A 22,656-nucleotide genomic window follows, 5' to 3' on the forward strand; every position below is an offset into this window, starting at 1 on the left:
ATTCGAACTAGAAACTTTCACAGAGTGAGAGAATCCGGAAGTGAACACTATTCAATTTATAACTAAAATAGGATAACATTTTTTCGGGAAAAAATTTTATCAATGGCCAGCATATCAAAAAATACCTTTAAAGGTTAAATTTATAAATAATTTACAAGATAAGGGCAAAAGAAAAATTCAAATGACAAATATGCCGAAAAAAAGGCAAAACTTGTCAATAACCATTATAATTCATGGGACCAATACGGTAATAACGGATTTTTTAGAAATTTCTGTCGGTTTGTTTCGAGACGCATAAATTATAATGGTTATTGACAATTTTTGCCTTTTCTTCGGCATATTTGGCATTAGAATTATTCTTTTGCCTTATCTTGTAAATTACTTATAAATTTAAACTTTTATATGGATTTTTGATATGCTGCCCATTGATAACATTTTTCTCCCGAAAAAAAATTATCCTACATTAGCTATATATATATATATATATATATATATATATATATATATATCATTTAATATGCGAAGATGTATGAAAAGTCCATACAAATCTTCATATATATCCATATACACATGCACCCACCACGACAAATATATTTATAATTACACATCGATACAAATATATATCATAACACAGCACGCACACGTATACAGGCGCATATGCGGATGCACACATACGCACATTCATATACGTAAATATTCGCTCTTATACAAGGTGGTTTCAAATAGTTCTGGGGCTTGTTCTCTAGTTCTCAAAACATGACAGCACACGGTTGCGTTTGCATTGAGAGGTAGTGGTGCCATTCGTGAGGCAGTGTGCTCTGTTTGCTTCTCAAGTTGTGAAGTTTGTGTTGCTGTGTTCATGTGTATACTGACACAAAATGCAAACGTTAGATTTTTGTGTCACACTTGGGAAGACTGTTACTGAGATATTGGACATACTTCGGAAAGTTTACGGCGATGTGGCAATGGAGCGTACGTAATCTTTGGAGTAGTACGTGTGCCTCGAAAGCGGAATGACGTCCCTGGAAAATAATGAGCGAACTGGAAAACCTTTCATGAGCCTCACCCACGAAAATGTGTATTCTACATCGAGAATTCGTCCGTCAGGGCCAGGCTGTCAATCAACTATTCTATTGTAGACTTTTGTGTACGTTTTTAAGTGAAGGTGGATGAATGCATACTTTTAGGCGCACGCACGTGGGTCTGCGGGCTCATGTGTAGGTATGGGCACGCTTACGCGAATACTATGACCTTTTATACTCCCTTACTTAGTGGTCATTCGAATAGTTCTTTTGGCTTAATAACGATCAATCACACAGTAATTTTCCTTTGTATAACGGTCATTTTTCATAGCATTTTTCCGATGGCCGGATTACTGAAGAGATGGTAGCGTGGATTTCCCCCTCGGCATCCGAAACTCGGAGTTTTATGATGGCTACCGAATAATTGTCACATATTATATTTACAGACAAACTCCTCTATTTACATAATAACGTGGTCTCTTTCTTTCTCTTGTTATCTTACTATTTTTATCAATATATATATATGTACGGATCGAACTGTTTTAATCCATACATATAACTCCCAATAATTGGGTGAGTGCTCTTCTTTCGATTATTCACTCACTCGGATAATGGATATATATATATATATATATATATATAGGTATATATATATATATTTATATTGTTTAAACCTCGCCAAGATAAATATTTAAACCACCTGATGAATGACTGTAACTCGAAAATTTAAAGAAATTAACAGCAATGAAACGATCGTAGTGATATATTAATTATATTTTTTTAATAATTTTGTTATATATTTAAATAATATAAATTAAATGTATTGGCTTAAGTTTTTCATTGTATGATTTGCCTAATAGTGGTTTTCTCTCTAATTTAATATAATATAATATTTTACTATAAAATTGGATTCAATCCTAAATCTGATTTTTCCCTGTAAGCTTGGATTTATTTCCGAATATTTATTATATATATATATATATATATATATATATATATATATATGTGTGTGTGTGTGTGTGTGTGTGTGTGTGTGTGTGTGTGTGTGTGTGTGTGTGTGTGTGTGTTTGTGTGTATGTGTGTATGTGTGTATGTGTGTGTATTCGTTTTCCAAGATTGCTGATGTAAATACGTGTGTTGAAACAGATTTTGTTGTATTTCAAGATATATACATTTATATATAAATGCATAGGTGGCGCAGATGTGGAGATTTGTAATACGGAGTTTGTTGTCCATCCAATTGGTTCCAAGTTCAGTTCCATAGCGTTTGAGTGTTGATATGTTTTGTTTTATTTTCCTGAAATTTTTTTGTGTGCTGATTCCTTCCTATAAATATTACTTTGCAGGAAGACTGAGTCTGGAGTTAGAATTTTATAATTTCATAACTGTGACTCGGAGATAGAATATAAATGAAGATATGTGAAAATTAACGGAATATAAGTAATGTACATACAGAAGTACCAATGATATGTGTGATACCAGATTTTGAGTAAGAATTATATACAAGAAATGAAATAATATCCATAAATGTAATCATACTATTGCTGCCGTTGCTCATGTTGATGAGCATTTCCAACAGATGCATAATGGCGATGATAAGAGAGAAATGAATGTGATACTCACATAGGCGCTCCTTTATAGAATACTGGTGGCTGCAGCATAGCGATGGGGATATCTGCAGAAGTTCAAATGTATCAAATTAATATCTTGAAAATGTTAAGGCGGCGAGCTGGAAGAAACTTTAGCACACCGGCTGAAATGCTTAGCGGCATTTCATCTGCCTTTATGTTCTGCGTTCAAATTCCGCCAAGGTCGACTTTGCCTCTTCCCTTTCGGGGGCGATAAATTAGGTACCAGGAGTGTACTGGGTTCGATCTAATCGACTTGCCCTCTCCCCAAAATTTCGGGCCTAGAGTAGAAAAGAATATCTTCAAAATGTAATAGCTAGAAAATGATAAACCATTGTACAATACTATATTGCGTGTGTGTTTGTAAGTGAGCGTTTATGTTTTTTTTCCATTGAATTTTGTATGCCTGGTCATTCCGATGCTTTCGTATGAATTGTAAAACCTTCTTTACGAAATTTGATTTAAAGCTCTTTCGAGATGCCTATCACATGGATTTTACATGTAATTCAGCTGTCATCTCAAGTCGCATATTCAATTTCATAGGCTATACTTGCTAATTGAATGTGTAACTATTTCAACTATTGAAGCAATAAGATGTCAATCAAAGAAAGCACTCGATCAATGAAACTATCAATCAATCAACAAATAAATCTGTCAGTCAATCGATCACTCGATCACACATTCACTCACGCACTCAATCAATTATCGTCATCTTTATAATAATCATTATATATGGGCTGTGCTTAGATTACGGTTATTTTTCACATAGCGGAAATTACCTCCAGTACAAAAGTTTGGATTACGTTATATATCCGGCTTTCCAAAGGTGTTTTTCTATTATACCCAAAGGCATATGTAGTCGAATCTTTTATTTGAACATTGTTCATATGAGTATGAAGGGATATTGTACATACTCTCCGTCGCATACTGGAGTCTCCATTACTGTGAAATTAATGATCTGAGTCCTCCTAGTTATGATTTCTTAGAGCAACACCTTTCAACTCAGTTATTTCCCATGCAATCTCTCTACAGGTGAATTGCTGGTAAAGTCCCAACTTGCTGATCTCGGCTTTACGAAGCAACTAATCAATCTTGAAAAGTAACGCCTCTCATTTCTTTATAGCAAAATGAAAGACAATTGGCAGCTATTGAAATAAAACATGCATGTTTAAGTAGTACATATGTTATCGACCCCGAAAGGATAAAAGACAATGTGAATTCTAGGTGGAATTTGAACATAGATCCATAATTAATGCAATATATAGTTGCTACTCTTCTGGCCTTTAGTTCTTATGCAGGAGTGCGAAGACAATTTTTTGGCGGGTAAACAATAACTTCTATGAAAAATGAGCTTTCTAGTTGTTGGAAATGTTAGACTATGAAAACATTTCATGTTCCTTTGAGAGTATATGTGCACCTAAAATTACAAGGGTCGTTCAATTTGCAGAATGTATAAAAACAAACATTGCTAATCATATAAATTATAGTGAATAAAAGCTTTATAATTTGTTTAAAATTTAATAAAATATTCATTAGCTTACGAATTGAATTATTTACCACATAATAGACAGCTTGTATATCCATGTCTGAGACCTGGTTCCTTAAAATATACGATTGAATAGAATTAGTTATTCTCAAAGCACGAAAGTGAACAAAATATAAAAGAAATGGTGAATATGGACACCGTTTTGAAGTTTCGGTTATTTGAGACTAAAATTAATTTTCATAAATTCGTTGCAAGACGTTGGCTGTTTTTTTTTTTGTATTGCTTTTATGGTAAAACTGTTAACACAACCCGTAATACTTAACACTTTTATAAATTTGTTTATTTCCTTTATCAATTAAGAATGGTGAGTACTTCCAGTCAAGAAGAGTAACAAATAGTTCTTGGAATCTTATGTCACGGGTTATGTATTCAATAATTTGTACACATTATTTAGGCTAGTTTACGAGAATCAACCATTGGAGTCCTGATATATGATTATTGTTATATGAGAACGGAGGAGTCCTTGTCTTCATTTTATATTCTGTGGTGAGTTGAATTTACTCATCAACTCCATTGAGAAGATATTCCTTTTTCTTTATAGTTTCTATATGCATTCATTCCACAAAACGAAGCAAACTTAGAGGTGTATTTTCGAAATTTCTTATAAGTATATGGAGAAAGAGTTTCCATTTCTCTAGTGTATTTTGCATTAAAGTAATCAGCCATTACTTGATTCGGAAATGGTGGTGGTGGTGGGGACTATTCTCGCTACCATCGCAGTTGCAGATCTCTGTCGAAAAAATTGTCATTGAATATAAATTAACTATTGTCTCTGATAGCGAATGTCTGTTCTAATCAAAGCAATGTTATTCGTACAACGCTATACGATACAAACAAACACGACATAACACTATAAAAACTGCAGTATACACTCTTTGACAGGAGGTATCTACCGTTCTTGAACCTTAATGGAAACTAACGGTCACAGAATCTCAGTAGCCAATGGCCAGTCTGATAACCGGCATCCATCCCTTCCACAGAAAGCAGAAGAGTTAGCGATCCAGCTTGGTCAACAACGAAGCAAAGCAAGGGATGCCGATCACGCAGTGGAAGATGAAGGATGCGATATAGGCATTAACCACATTTCATGAACTGTTACTTTTCGCATGACTGACCACGTTTCTCTTCACGTCTCACTTAAGATACTTATATTCCTGTAGTTCCTGTCCAAACAAGATCCCCAGCAACTTAATATATTATTCAGTCCAGTAACAAATGGCACTTTCAGCCTGCATACACCTGCCTCACCAGGTGCCAGCTGGAGGTCCACCGATTCCTCTTGTTTAATCTTTGCTCCTCTCACTGTTTCGTACTCCATTAGGTTAGTGCCGATTAACTCAATGTCATAGACACACGACATTATTGCGGAGATGTTGTCCACAGAAGCTGACATGAATCATCCGATTCCTAGTTCAAGTGGATGCCTCGCGTAGCGTCTAGCAGCACCCATAGCAATTACCCGAGAGACAGCACGTACGGACAGTCAATGCTAAATGCTTGAGAATGGTGTCCTTTTACTTTTACAATCAAATTGATGTAGCTGCCCGTTGCTGCACAGACTCTGAAAAGGGACGCTGCTAAACAAGAATTTTTCGAACCTATTGAAAAATATATATGTATGCAAATTTATCAGGAACTCACAAATGCAAAATGTGTTTTTCTCGTCTCCGACCACATTGCTTTCTACGGTTTGTTCTCATACTACGTATTGCCTCTCTCTAGCCCCCATTTTTCGCACAGTTTCCGTCGCATTTCTTTCACTACCTGGTCGTGTCGCAACAACTTGGAGATGTTTTGAGCAAGTGTAGGGCATTCGTTATATGGGCAATAGCATGAGCCACTCCATTGTACATACGGCACAGCCAAGACAATTGCTCATTTTGAATTTTTCAACGTTTTCTAGCTATGAATTTCATTTCATTTTATATCTTCAACTTGTAAATGGCACGCGGAATGTAGTTTCATTTTAGTTTTAATGAACAAGGGGCAGTCTCTAATTTTTAACAATAACAGTCGCTCTCTTCTTCTTGTTTCTTTACCATTTAAATGAACTTAATGCTAAAAACAAGATAATAGGGATAAACACGCTAGTCATACGGGTCATAAGTAACAGCTTTAACATAATAAACTGGAATATAAGAGATTTGCGAAACCGACATAGAATCCCCTACCCAAATACTAACAGCTTACCGAAGTCACCTCTCCAACGCAGAAGCAGGTACAATATATCTAACCCGTCTAGAAGAAAGCCCTGGCCTGAAACAGATAAAAAACTACTATGAAATAAGAAAAGTTTCACTAGCAATGTATTTAGAAGTAAAGAGGAGGGGAAGACTACTACAAATAGTAAAGCAAGAGGAGAAAAACAACGCCTTTCTCTATACGCAAGGAGACGACAAAACACAAAACAGGAGCAAACTACACTGACACAGTGACCTCAGATGACAGCATAGCAGAAATGGCCAGAAAGACAAAAAGCAACATAAAAATTGAATTCCAAAAGAGGCAGAAGAAGAAATGGAGAGGAAATTTGCTTCATGTCCAGTACTCTGCAAGGCTTGACTGAGAGGAAATGCACCTAAGAAAAAACCAACAATGGGTCAAAAGCTCTGGATTAAAAGCCGGAACGGAAGGACTGCTTATCGCTGCACAAGACCAATGCCTGACTAGAAGCAATTATAAAAAAAAATAATGAAAACAGGCCTCATCACCAAATGTAGAATATGTAACCGACACAGATAGACAGTTGACCACATCATCTCGGGCTACCCAGTCCTTGCCAAGTCTGAATATGTATACAGACACGACAAAGTAAACAGGTATATCCACTGAACAATATGCCAACATTAGAACATAAATACTGACAACAGGGAATATAGGCATGAGCCAAACAAGATACAAGACAACCATCAGGCCACAATCATTTGGGATATGTCGGTGCCAACCGACAAAGGAAGAAAAGCTATTCGTCCATACATAATATTCAGGGAATGGGAAAAGCCATCTGCTTCCTGAGAGACATTGTAGCATCTTCTGATCAAAATATTGTCAAAAAAGAAGTAGAGAAATTGTCGAAGTACAAAACCTCGAAATTGAAGTATTCAAAATGTGGGGCACTGGGCATGACAAAAACCCATATGAACAAAAATGTAGAAGCTATACCTGGATCCTCAAACCTGCACATTGTCCAAAATATAGACCTGCTAGGGACAGCCAACATCCAACTCAAGAAACTATCAATCCAATGATATAACCTTAACAAAACAACCCAGAAATACAAGACACACACTATACAACATTTACTTAATGAAATAAACTCCCACCAGCGAATCAGAAAAAAAACATTACCTAATCAACATACAATACAAGCAGTAACACAACAAAAGAGAGCACCCACCTCAAGGAAAAAGAACTAACAAAATACAATACCGGGAACAATTCGCACACTCCCAGCAGCAGAAAAAGCACACTCAAAGCTGCACGTACACCCCGGCTCTCTACCACAGATGTTCTTGCCAGTTGTATGACCTTAACCAATAGCCCAAGTCCCTTAGTGACTGATGAATTATGCATCTCTAACCACGAGCAGAAGTTGGGGGGGACCATCACAGCCATGTGTTGAGAGGAATTATTTGGGATTTGAATAATTCACCTTTGGAAACGTGGGTGTTTCGTTCTACATCATTAAACAACCCATATTCGGGGAACTTTTGAGCGGAATGGTCTACTCGACCTGAAAAAATTCTAACTGGGCCCACATGCAAGGTCATGCGCAGTTTATTTTGATATGAGATTACCACGGATAGTGATGATGGTATACTGGGCTCCGTATATTTTACACCAGTGTCACTTTGATGGCATGTTCTCCCACGCAATACTAATAATATTAATATTTATAATCTTGCATTCACTCTAGGACGTTTGGGTGTGTTTCAGCAAGTGACTGTAACAAACATGCAGATTAAAAGTAAACGTAATAATAATAATAATGATAATAATAATAATAATAATAATAATAATAATAATAATAATAATAATAATAATAATAATAATAATAATAACAATAATAATATGTACAAATCTAGGCGTGACTTCGATTGACTGTCATAAATAATATGATTCTACATTCGTGTATCGTTGAGTTCTTAGATGTGTTTGTAATTGCGAGGAATGTAACGGATTTCCTGAAGAGAAGTATGATGGGATAGGAAACTGAACTGGCATCTTATGGAGAATGCTTGGGAACCCTGGGTATCAGAAGATGAATTTTCCAGGGTAACAGCCAATCATTGTTGCTTTTCGTTCTCTACATGATACCTCTGACATTGGTACTCAGGAAAATGAAACTGGGGTAACAACTAAAGGAAAAATCCCAAACAATCAACAACATCATCTTCATTGATGATTGAAATTTTATGGATACAGAGGCCTGGTGGCTATGGATGAGGAGGAATGACCTGAAGAAAGAGACAGTAGCATTCATATATGCAGCTCAGGAACAAGTGTTAAGGACCAATAATATGACGTGAACTGTATCCGTTGTTGTTTCTGATCTTGTTGGTGCATGTAGCTACATTAGCCTTTATCAAGCAATCTTTCTAACGTTTCCTATACGCAGTGCAGTGGTCTCTTCATATCCGCCATATTTAGTGGTAATTGGGGGCGAGTTTTGCACCAGGCTAACCGAGAAAGGGTTGGTGATCTCTCGTAGGTTAACTATCACTCATATCTAGAAGGAAAGGGCTTCTGTGTGGTCTTCAACATCCTTCTCAATACTGCAAAGCCACATGATATAGAAACAGACAGGGCCATAGAGGAACAAAGGTAGAGAGAAAAAGAGAGCGGTAGCACGAGAAAATCAATCTCAATATTTAATTATGGTGAAACAGTAAGGCTCATAGTTAGCGAACGCCCGAAATTGGCACAATGCAAAAGACATCACGACAGTGAGGCAAGAATGATTGATTGAGAGCTCTATGGAAATCACGGCCTAGAGAAAGCAAAGACGTGCTATCAGGAAAATGTGGATTGCAAAACCCTGTAGGATGCAATGCTCCAGTGAGATCACCAGACGAGACATCGGGAAAAAGACATTGTTGTGATAAACAAAAATGAAAGAACATGTATATTGATAGACATAGCATGCCCCGCTGACAACACGATCAGTTTGAAACAAGAAGAAAAAGTAAACAACCATGACAATTTCAAGTGTGAAATACGAAGTTTGTAGTAATGAAGGGAGTAGACGTGATACCATAAGTAATTGTTACGCTTGGAAGTATCAACACTCAACAATCAGCATGGCTGAAAAAAACCGGAGCAACTGTGAAGGCAGGGTACCAACAAAAACCAGCATTGCTTGGAAATGGAAGAATTATTCACGGGGGTCTTGAAACATAAACAGTAATACAAGTGACACTTTCCATCATACCCAGGAAAATAAGCTGTTAGTTTCGATACAATAATCTTTTCAACTAGAAGTACAACGTTTCAAAGTTTGGGAAAGAGATTACATCAATCCCAGTACATAACTGGTACAAATTTTATCGACTCCAAAAAGGATGAAAGGAAAGGTCGACCTCTGCGGAATTCGAACTCAAAACCTAACGGTAGACGAAATGCCGCTGAACATTTCGCCCAGCGTGCTAACGATTCTGCCAGCTCGTCGCCTTTACAATAATAATAATACTAACACTACTACTACTACTACTACTACTACTACTACTACTACTACTACTACTACTAATAATAATAATAATAATAATAATAATAATAATAATAATAATAATAATAATAATAATAATAATAATTTATGTATAATGTCAAAATGCAAAATTCTTTAAATAACTCACATATCATTCTTCAACATGTCCGAAATTATTAATTGTGTACGTCTCTTCTTTAAAGCAAAAGTATTTTCGAGAAAATTGTCTGAGAGTTTTAGCTGAAATATAAAGAATATAATTTATGCTTAGCTCTATAACTTTATACAGTGAAGCAAGAGAGCCTGTTTAACAAATTCAATTGTTATTTAATTTGTCATGAAAGTGAAATTATTCTTATCATCAAGATTATTCAATTAAATGATGCTTACATTTTACATTTTTCTTTCAAATACATAATATACAAGGAGAAATTTATATTAATAAATAAATAATATATAGTGACTGCGTTGAATTGATTACCACCGAATTTATGTACAGATGATAACATGTAAAACTGAAATTCAAACCAAAGGTAAAAAAGAATGTCTTATAGATTAATTTATGCATAAACTATTCGGTTCATATTTATATATGTGAAATAAATGACGAATGCAATATAATAAACATTGGCTTACATTTTCATATCTTTTAATCAATTTAGCTTCCGCCTGTTGTGAATGTTGGGAACCTACATGGACTTTCTTACTCAGTTTCTGAAGAATAATGACATGCTCCAAATATTACGGGAGAAAAAGCAATATACGAATAAACACTGTGAAATATATACACATACAGACGTACACACACGCGCGCGTGCGCACTCACATAAACACATGTATTAACAAAGTGATGCACGCATACACAAGCAACACATTACACTTCATAATTCGTGCGCGTATATAATATATTCTACAGTGTATGTGAATATGAGTCTCTATAGGGCTACCTATATATTTCACAATCTTCTGTTTACTATTCATGCATATTATGCATATATAGCGCTTTTCCGTGACACTTCACCTCCATCTTATGAGGAGAACTGTTTCACTAAGCTGGGCCGCCGACCAGAGGAGAAACTTCAGGTGTGGAAGCAAGGTCTAGAATCAAAGGGCCTTAAAGTCAATTTAACAAAAACCAATGCCTTAGTAAGTAGGAATGCAGACAAATCATAAACCCCTTCAGGTAGATGGCATGCTCGATCTATAGAAAAGGTGTAGGGAGAAATTCCATAAGATGTAACCAGTGCAAGCTATGGACACATAAGATGTGCAAGTAATATCAAAGGAAGACTAACTGAAAATGTGCAAAACACATTTTCCGTCACAAGTCATTGGGGGTGGGGGGCTAGAAGTAATTAGTGGCTTCCGTTATCTAGATGATTGAGGAGTAGCGGGGTGGATGCTCTGAGAGCGTAGCTGCTAGAAAAAGGATAGCTTGTGCAAATTCTGAGAGCTCCTACCTCTGTTGGTAACAAAGCGCCTCTCACTCAGAGTGAAATTTAGACTGTATGACGCATGTGTGCAGACAGCCATGCTACACTGCAGTGACACATGGGATATGACTACTGAGGACATGCGTAGGCTGAAAGAAATGAAGCTAGAATGCTCTGCTGGACGTGTAATGTCAGTGTGCATACACGACAGAGTGAAGCGCCCTGAGGGCATCAGATGTGGTGTGCAAGAGAGATGACTGCGCTGGTATGGTCATGTGTTGCGTGATCGTTGCCAGTGTCACCTGACTGGCATCCGTTCCGGTGGCACATAAAAAAGCACCAATCGAGGATGGTCATTGTCAGTGCCGCCTGACTGGAACGTAAAAAGCACCCGCTACACTCTCGGAGTGGTTGGGCATGCAGCTGTAGAAACCTGGCCAGATAAGATTGGAGCCTGGTGCAGCCTCCTGGCTTGCAAGTCCTCAGTCAAATCATGCTACCCATGCCAGCATGAAAAGCGGATGTTAAACGATAGTGATGTTTATATAGAGACTTTACGGCGACTAACACGTGGAAAATATTATGAGCATAGACTTAACATTCTCTTGCTTCCTCTCTGCAATGGTCTTTCTTCTCTGAAAAGGCATTAACGTATACCTTCTTTCAATGTTTTCTGCTGTAGTAGAAAATGATAAATATATATGTGTTCAGTACGTACATGTGTTTATGTATGTACACATAGTGAAAACTCTTCAAATCTACATATTTCCAAAAGCACTTCTATTTTCAAACTGTATAATACATTTCTCATAGATTTTACATTCCCAACGATTATCATTTCCATGTGTATTAATATATTACCGTATAATGCCTCGTTTTAGAAGCTTTGTGCAAGACTAAATTGAGATGCCCAGGCACTCAACTATGTATAGGGAACTGGATTACTGGCGTAATTGAGATAACTGTTTGTTGAAAAGTAAATTGAGGAGGATACAATTTGCAAGGGTCTGCATGAATGTTTTTTTTCTGTTCTTAAGAAGGGTCACAAACTGTGTATTGTTTGATTGTATAAAAGGATGTCATTACGATTTTGCACTGAAATCCCTTTATTTCCCACCATCTCCACCGCGAATTCTTAATTTGTAACGTTTTTCGAATTTCACTCTTTTTATCCATGTAGCAAAATGCAGAGATTACGAATCTGGGAAATATATTTTTTCTAAACTTTAATTATTCTTAAAGAAACACTGACCACCCCTTCCAACACCTCACCCACCCATCAGCTACTCGCTTTCAAAAAAGCTGAAACTTCTCAAAGTTTCATACATGCGTAGAATTGTACTGAAATAGCAGACGTAAAAAATACCAGACCACCACCATAAAACGTGACATGCAAGAAACAACAGGTAAACGACATTATTTCTGAAGAACCTTCCCGCTTTCAAAACCTAAAAGTGAAACATTGAGAGTTGTAGCATTATGAAAGTGGTGACGTGATGGGTGCATGTTTGGAAAGATTTTGGTGATTCTTTAAGAAAAAGAACATTCTTAAATAGTTGTACTATCTTCCCCCGTGGATTACGGAGTAAAACATTTGGAAAAAAGGGAGAAAATTGCAATTTTGAGAACGTATATTTTTGGTTAAATCATTATCTTCTGTATCAAAAACAGGAATCGGAAGAAATTTAGGAAAAAATAAGGGGATGGGCGAAAATGTCACCTCGCACATGTGAGAAACAATAGGTAACGGACAGGATTTCTGCGAAAATTTCCTACAGAATAAAAAGAAAAGGTCATTTCAATTGTATTTGATCTGTAATTTTGCGCGTGCACAGAACTAAAAATAACCTAATTCGTACAGAATTCTTATCGAGTGTTTGTGAGTATGTGGGGTGAGATGCCAAAGGAAGTTATTTTATGGCACTCTTTCGTCTGAAGCTGCAACGGTGTCGACCCGATCATATGATTGTTCGTTAATTTCTGTAAAAATCTTTATTTCTTTATGCTTTGAAGAGAGTAGAAAGTGAAAGACAGGAGAAAGTGAAAGATACATGTATGTGTATATGAAATGGACGTTTTTGTGTGTGTGTGTATATGTGTGTGTTTCCGTGTGTGTGTGAGAGAGAGATAGTGAGTGAAGGTGTGTGCTGTCAATTTATGTAACCGTTTGTCATGTTCATGTAAATGGCACTCAATCATTCTCTCTCTCTCTCTCTCTCTCTCTCTCTCTCTCACACACACACATTTCCTTTCATGGGAACGTATATAAATACATATGCATACAGTTTTTCTATGTATGTGTGCGTGTGCGTAGCATGTGAGAGGGAGAGCGAGTTACTGTATTTACATATAGAGAAATGGATGTCTTTCAATGAGTGACAAATCGGAGAAGCAAATCGGAGAACTTATTTATTCACACATTGTCAATTTTGTAATACAATACTGTCATTTTGGTTCCACTAGAAAGTGTGAAACTCTTTTCACTTTCGAGTGAAACCAGTTCGTTGTCTTTCAAACGACTATAGCTGATTGTTGAGATAAAGTAGATATCTGAATCAAAACAGTTTATTTGGTAACCGAAAGATTACTGAATATTTTGATACCCAATCATCAACTTTGTTTTCGAATGCACACGGATTATACGACGCACACACAAATTCCCATTGATATATGTATATATATATATATATATATATATATATATATATATATATATATATATATATGTGTGTGTGTGTATGTGTGTGTGTGTGTTTGTTGATACATATATGTGTGTGTGTGTGTATGTATTATGTATGTGTGTGTGTGTATGTATGTATGTGTGTGTGTGTGTGTGTATGTATGTACACATATATAACATAAATGAATAACAAATGAAGGACAGGAGTCAATCCATTAAACAATTTTAAGATTGCTATATCTGAAAACATTTCCTCTTGAAAAGTTTGTTTCCCCTTACTTACATTATACCTAATACATATTTAATATTTCTTATCGTTACTTCTTCGTAATCATTAGTTATGATCTAACAAACAAAACACAAATTATTTTGATATTTTTATATTTATTTTTCCGTTTATTTTTATTCTTAATGTCACTGATATCTCTTTCAGAAACTTTTGTCATAATTTTTTATATAATACTAGCAGCATAGCCCGGCGTTGCCCGGGTATGTAAGAGCCCCTAGTAGGCAACGACTAATCCCAATCTAGTCCTTTCCCTCTAGGGAACGAATGTGCATGTGTAGGTTGCAATGTCTTCTGTGTATACAATGTTCCTATATGTCCCTTTGGGCGAAAACGCGATTTCCAAAATGGCATGATTTTATCGATTTTTTCTGATGGTAAGGTATTGCATGGAAAACTAACGCCAGAATTACGTTTCTTAGGGTAACATTAAGCTTCACCATGAGTTTGGTGAAAATCGATTGCAAGTTGCGAAAACTATAACAGAAAATGTGTTGCATATAAAAAGCTTAGATTCTCGACCCCATGTCGAATTTATCGATTCTTTTCAAAACTGGGGGAACTTTTCAAAATTTTCGCTGCGTTAGTTTTGAATTATGACATTGGGCTAAGTGTGTGTCAAGTTTCATCAGAATCGGTTGAAAGCCGTGGTCAGGGTGAGGTTACAACCTGACAGACACACAGACAAACTGCCGTTTATATAGAGAGAGATACCTTTCTTTATTTGTTACCTTATATATATTTTTTCTTATCGCTATAATGTTAAAGCTCAGCTATGTTATAGTAGGTCTCTACCCGCTTTCAATGCTTCCCTACGCTATGATTTAAGTTTTTGCCACCATATCTTTCATTCCTTTATCGTTTATTAATTTTCTCTCTTACTATTGCGGTAATTAGTAAGAGTTGGAGGGAATTTCTTCCTTGTTTGGTCTATTTTTATAAATTTTATAATTTCCTTCCTCTACTCCCTCTATTTCGCTTCACAATAACTTGTAAACTGGGGCCATCTTAAATGACCTTGATAACATAGTAGACTGGAGCTCACCACCAAACATTTCATTTCAATTTAGCGGTAGATAATGGACATTACCTTTATAGATCTCACAGACAAACGTAGTCATGGCTTCCTTTATTGTAGGAAGTGGGGATAATTGGGTCTCTGGATGTGGCTTATTCCTTCCCCTCGTAATAATACATTACTAACCTCAAACACAAAAAAATTTGGTAGATTCATTTTGTCAGCTGAAATAGTAGCAGAATGTTGGCTGAGGGAGCTTTTAAAATTTTCAACTATGCTGAGTTATTTGGAGTATGCTTCCTTCTAAAGTATACATTTGATAGAAAACAGTTTCTTTCGAACTGATTTGATGAATTCTTTAGTCAATTTAAGTAGTTGTTTGAAACGGCCATAATGGATTGACCCTATCCTTCATTTTTTATATATTCATATGTTATTGACTTCTGAGAACGTACACTTCGCTTATCGGAAGTTTATTATGGACTGTATATTTAATAAAGTTTGCATGTGTGAATATACTCTACTGAATCTAATTTTCTGCAAGGACTACATGAATTTCATTCTGCCGGTGGGTATAAGCCAAGGATGTTATTTGCAAGCAATTGCTGTGTGTGCATATTATTCCAAATTAACGAGGTGCACCAACTTAATAGATCTCTCTCTCTCTCACTCCCTCTCTTTCTCTCTCTCTCTCTCTCTCTCTCTCTCTGAAAGATTTAGAAATGATAGTATATATATATATATATATATATATATATATATATAATATACCTATATATACACACACAATATACGTATGTAAAATATATAATATATATATATATATATATATATATATATATATAGAGAGAGAGAGAGAGAGAGATAGATATAGATATAGATATAGATATAGATATATATATCATCTCTAGTTAAATATATTCAATAATGCATATCAATATAGGATTTCATTGATGTAATAACGAAATCCTATATTGATATGCATTATTGAATATATTTAACTAAGATCTATATATGTATTTAAATGTTTAGTTAAATGTATTCAGTAATGCTTATCAATATAGGATTTCATGTAGGGACAACTCTTCTGCGAAACGATCGTAAAATGCCTTAAATAATTAATTCAAAATTTTAACTGTCATATACATTATATATTTATACTTATACATACTTTTATATATTCTTATACATATTTATATTTATATATTTATATATCTTTAATGCAACCAGCATTTTTCCACGCGTGTATATCTTTCTGAAAAGTTTTTGATATTGATTTCCTAATATTAATATAATATATTATTAATATAAATATATAATAATATATATATATATATATATATATATATATATATTATATATATATATATATATGTTCTTATGTATACACACACACCCATACAGACGCATGCACACACATACGTATACAAACCCGGGCACACACTCACGCACAGACATATATGCAGGCATTATTTTACCACTTTCTGTTTCGAACTCTCACTATTCCTTCCGTGCATTAATTCTTTATTTTTATAGTCTTCCCCTTTTAAACTGCTTCGTCGATAAACATAACAGCGAAGGACTGATAAAATTATATTTCATAATTCTTACCTTAATTATATTCTTGGCACTCTCTCGAGATTCTTGGGTTAACCACTTCCTTTCTGATAAAACCTTTTCCATAGATTTCTCGAGATATTTCGCTATATACTTTGCCTGAATATATTAAAGTTACAAAAAGATATATATATATATATATATACTCGAAATAAGCAACAAAGATATCCAAGGTAGAGTGGTACAATTGTTTCATACTACTTCATTTTATTAAACACTGTAAGTATTACATCAGTTTTAAAATGTCGAGCAAACTTCAACCACATATATATCTGAATCTAAATTTTGCTGAACTTATATATATATATATATATATATATATATATTTCGTTTCGGGATTTGGTTTGCAAGATTCTTTATTTGAGTTCTTGTGATGAAGCATATTCTATTGTGTCTAGGGAGAATCATTCTCTTTTAGTCCTTTGTAAGTTAACACACACACCGGAAAAATTTCCACTCATTTCCTACTTTACTTTTCCAGAATTTTCGTTGCGTCTTGCAACCTTTTCAATAGATTTGACTCTGTTCGTTATTCACACCGCATTTTTTTTGTTTGTATGTGCGCATGTGAGTGGGTCGGTGTGTGTTTTCATACGCATGCATGTACCTATGTATGCATTCATGTGTATATGCATGTATGTGGGTGCATATGCTAAAATGTATGTATGTTTATACATTTGTATGTATTCTGCTTATTCGTGTAATTGCGTGTTTGTATTGTGGTACTTTTGTATATATATATGTGTGTGTGTGTGTGTTTTTGCAGCTATGTTCTGTGTTTGTATGTAGGGACGTGTATCTCCATATGTGTGGACGTTATCGCCATATGTATCGTTGTGTGAAGTAAAGTGTTTGTGTATATATGGTCATGTGTTTCGGTCTTCATCTGTGTATGTCTGCGTCTCTGTTCATATAACCTATGTACCTATCCGTCTGTATGTTTATCCATATGATTACATATATGTGCATATACATGTACATATGTGCATACACCTACAGACACATATACATCTACCTAAATAACAGCCCACTAACTATTCTAATCTACCTGTATAAACTGTGGGTATGGGGGTATGATGTCTACTATGTATATTTTTTTATTAGTATTGGAGAAGTTTTCATTTACGAGGACGTGCTCCTGTATTTATCTGAGTGTTGGGTCCTTTGGGTGCTTGGATAAGATGCGGATGTCAAGTTGACCCAGGTTACATCCATGTTGGTTCTTGGCATATTGGTAGAGTAAGGAGGACTGCTTGTTGTCTTTCTATCGTCTGGAATGTTCATTTAGTCGTTCTGCAATCCTCCTAGATGTCTCCCCTATGTATGTCATGTTATGTTCATGCCTTTACAAGCACTTTCAATACACCTTATGCTGTGAAGTACATTTCTAGATCTACAGTTAATGCCAGGGCTAATCCTACATACCATGCACTATTTATGGGTGCATGCGGTATTCTCAAATGGGCAGTTCTACATACCAGTGATTTGACGGAGTTCCCTGGCATTTCAGCAATCTTAATATTGAGTTTGGTCTCTTTCAGAGCTTTGCTAAGTCTACAGGCTATTCTCCATGGGCTGTGGCCTCTACAAACATCACTCCTGATATTTGTCGGTGTTATACCACCTGTTATCCCTTTGGCTTTGTCACACGTTTCTTTGTATTCTATTCCACTCTTTGTTTCTTCAGCTAGGGCAGGTACCACTGGTATCATTATATATATTATTATCTAATTTCTTTCTAGCACACCCGTATATTCGAACCTTGTCTTTCAGATAATATCCAGAGAATTACATATGGTGTATGAAGTTCTGTATTTGTTTTTTGTTTTTTTTTGGGGGGGGGGGGGTTCGTCTCATAGGGTTTGCATAGTGGGGGCACGTTGTTCATTATGCTATGTCTGCTATCAGTATGTTAATTGTCATGTTGTGTGACAAAGGTGAGTTCTTGTTAACAACATATTTCGTGGCTATGGGCTTCGTGTTGTAGGAGTGGAGGAGCTGCACTCTATTGTTGACAGTCTCTAACCAAAGTTCAGTATGAAGGATGAGGAGTCTATTGTAGGGGTGCCTAGTAGGCTAATCAATAGTTACCTTGATACCTTGATGAATGGTGTTAGCTACATGTTGGATATTCCCCATTACGTTCCTCTCAGTTTCTAAATTACCATTACTAGAGTCGGTCTTAACTATGATATTAATGTCATCTACATATGTACTGTAGAGTAGAAGCGCTGGGGATTGTTCTGTTAAGGAGTGCTTAAGTTTTCTGTCCCACCAGGTCATGAAGACGCCGGCCACATCTCCAGCCAATCCGACACCGATGGGTGCACTTTGAAATGGTATGTATAGTGCTTTGTTAAACTTTACTATGTTGTTCTTCAAGGTGGTACTTCAGGATTAGCCCTGGCATTACTGTAGAACTAGAAATGTACTTCACAGCATATGATGCAGGGATGGTGCTTGTAAAAACATGAACATAGCATGACATACATCGTGGAGACATCTAAGAGCATTGCGGAGCGGCTAAATGAAGATTTCAGACAATATGACGACAAAAAACAGTCCCCATACTCTACCATCATCCAACGACCAACATGGAAGAAATTTCATAAATATATTATATTGATATTTATAATATTTATGTAAGTAATAATGAACTAATGAATTTATTTATTTTAATTATATGCCTATACATTTATATAAAGTAAATTTAGAGTTTAATTAAAACATTTGTTGATATAATTTAGATACTTATTTTAAATATTTTTTTTAAATTATTAGATGTGAACTTAAATCTAAAAAATAATAGTGATTATTTTGTTAAATAATTTGGTAATTAAATATTGGACTATAACTGTGTTAAGGATATTCGAGAGTTTATTATGTTTTTTAAAGCCATATTATATCTTCATCAGATAAATACATATTTCTATCTATTTTTTACCTTAAAAAATTAATATTTAACATAATAAATGGGTTGTATGAAATAATCCTAATTTAGATAATGGAGTCTTTTTTATAAGAAAATTATTATTTTATTTATTTCTTAAAAAATATTGTTTACCTCTATTTGCTAATTTATTTACTATTATCATTAACCGAAGATTGACTTTAATTTTTGTTCGAATTTATTTTACTTGATTTTACTTAATTGTAATTCGAATTAATATTATAGCCATGAAACTACGTAGTGGTTTTAACTTATATCATATTTATCATTCTTTTTATACTTTTGGAAAAAAAATTAATATATATATTAATATTATTATTATATTAATTATGTTTATATTATTTGTTATTTATTATGGTTTACATCATATCCATCAGTTGCATAATAGTGGTTATATCTGTAATTCATATTTTATATATTTATACAGTGAAATTTGATTTAACCAATATATATATATATCGCTTTGTAGCAAGAATATTATTGAAAGTAACTTTCAAATTTCTGACTGCTGAACCATTAATGGGCTATGGTACAATTAATTTCATCTTGGGTTTATGTAGTTTCTTTCACGTTAACAGTTTCCTGGGTAGCCTGGGTTCTGTTGAGTGATAAATAAATTGTGGTAGCAAGTTGTATCAGAGAATTTTTATTGACTAGATTTAACTAAGTGTTACTTTTATAGAATATTACTTCATGTAGAACTGTTCCTGTGTATCATCTTCTAGATAGGATTTCGCAAATTTAAGTGATAAACTACATCTCAATATAAAAATGGGAAAACACATTGCACCATTGTGACAACTCACTAGACCTTCCCACATTCATTCTATTTCAACCATTAAAAATCATTCACGTAAAAGCTAACGTACCCAATAGATATTCAACATTCATGCAAAGATAAAGATCATATTAATAAATGATCAAATCCAATAATAATCAAATCGAGTTACAGTTCTCGTAACCAACAACCTATCAATGTTCTTTTGTATAGCCATAAGTCTTATAGGAGACATACATACTTCAAAAAGGGCTACATGAGTGATACCGATAGCGCTTATACAAATTTAAGCAAAAAAGTTCCGTAACATTTGTCACCACAACCTACCATGGAACCTAACCATCAATCAACAGAACTCCGATTACTCTGAAAAGGATTTACTTTGAGGAACTATATAAAGCCAAGATGAAATTAAATGTCACTGTCCGATGATTGCTTCGCGGCCGAAAATTAGAAGTCACCATCAGCAATAAATATTCTTATTACACAATAAAACGATTTTACTCAACCAATTGTATTGCGTAAACCATCAAATTAATGTGAACAAATTTTTAAAACATAACACAATCATTAATATATGAAATATAAGTCGGTAAGCTGGCGTAATTGTTAGCGCGCCGAGCAAAAATGTTGACGTTATTTCGTCCGTCTCTACGTTCTGAGTTGAAACACCTCCAAGTTCGACTTTGCAGCCCATCTTTTCAGAGTCGATGCATGAGTACTTGCTGAGTACTGGTGTTGAAATTGTTGGGCTTGCCTCAAGTTATAGATAAATAGATATGTAGATAGGTATCACCGTTTCAAGAATATGAAGTAAATCTTTTGAGAAAAGCAGCTTCAAAATAAAATTGTTTTAAACATGCTTTTTTTCTCAATAAAGGCAACCTAAAGATGAACATTTTCAATGAAAGCCATCTAACATAATAATTACTTCCTGAAATAAATATGAAGTTTGAAGATATTTCAATAACATTCTAATTTTTCTATAGTTGTTCATATTTAATGTGTATATATTTTGCATGAAGAATAAGCTTACACATAAACAGATAAGCAATATAAATGTTGCATTTTAATATTGTAGCTTCATAAAAACAATGACTGTCAAAGTAATATTTATTTATTTTTATTTGTAATTTAAACTAATGTTTAATTTTGTTCTATTTCTAATTTAACAAATAATTTAAATGCTATTCTTTTTCTAAGCTAAACTGATTATATTTATTTTTTTTTAATTTCAAATTTAAATTGCTATTTAATTTATCATTTTTTCTATTTCTAATTTAAACTAATATTTAAATTTCTATGCATAATATTTCTAGCATTTGGAAAGATGAGAGTTAATTTTATTTTCAGAAAATGGTCATAAACAATTATATTTGATTTTCGATAAATTTGACCCGTAATTCATAGGTATATGATAGTTAAAATGCAATCACATTAATATTTTGAAATAATTTTTAAGAATACGTAAAATTGATAATATAAAATATTTCAATAGTTTAAAGCCGAATTTAGATATTAGATACTATTTATGTAGCGCTCTCTGCCGTTCGGTATTGAGCATGTATCTGTCAGGGAGAGACATTTTTCCAGGAAGACAGATTTGCCCATGCATTCGAATCTCTGATAGCTATCACAGCATGTGCAAGTCTGCTTACTTCAGTCAACACAAATGATACCAATTCCGATGTAGGTATTCATGTCAGAGTATAACGATCCGGAACAGATATTGCAATGTGCTTTTCTAATATGTCGAGCACTCTGTCGCCCCTAATTGCTTTAGCAAAAGCAAAGTTTGCAGAGAATCAGAATTAATAAGAAAGACCGTCTATCCAAACCTCCAATAATTCTGCAAATTCCCAGCTAGATTCGCTTACCGTGTTTTCGTATATGAGGAATAATTAATTACCTGTTCTTGCACCTATTTATCGAAGTACTTTTTACTATATAACCATCCAAGCACGTCACTTGCCAGGTATGCTAGATCTAAACAG

At 34.6% G+C, this 22,656-nt stretch overlaps 1 protein-coding gene across 1 annotated transcript; it reads right to left on the bottom strand.

Annotated features, from left to right (window-relative positions):
- Positions 1–681: 681 nt before the first annotated feature.
- On the bottom strand, positions 682–22,656 carry LOC115214828. Its single transcript, XM_029783859.2, has 7 exons — positions 22,572–22,656; positions 16,929–17,033; positions 10,537–10,614; positions 10,049–10,140; positions 4,192–4,250; positions 2,646–2,697; positions 682–868 (listed from the first exon to the last, which is right to left on the bottom strand). The coding sequence occupies exons 2-7, from the start codon at positions 16,998–17,000 to the stop codon at positions 682–684; spliced, it is 540 nt and encodes a 179-aa protein (XP_029639719.1). The 5' UTR covers positions 17,001–17,033; positions 22,572–22,656.

This window comes from Octopus sinensis, linkage group LG8 (genome assembly GCF_006345805.1).
Source record: "Octopus sinensis linkage group LG8, ASM634580v1, whole genome shotgun sequence".
NCBI classification, from domain to species: domain Eukaryota; kingdom Metazoa; phylum Mollusca; class Cephalopoda; order Octopoda; family Octopodidae; genus Octopus; species Octopus sinensis.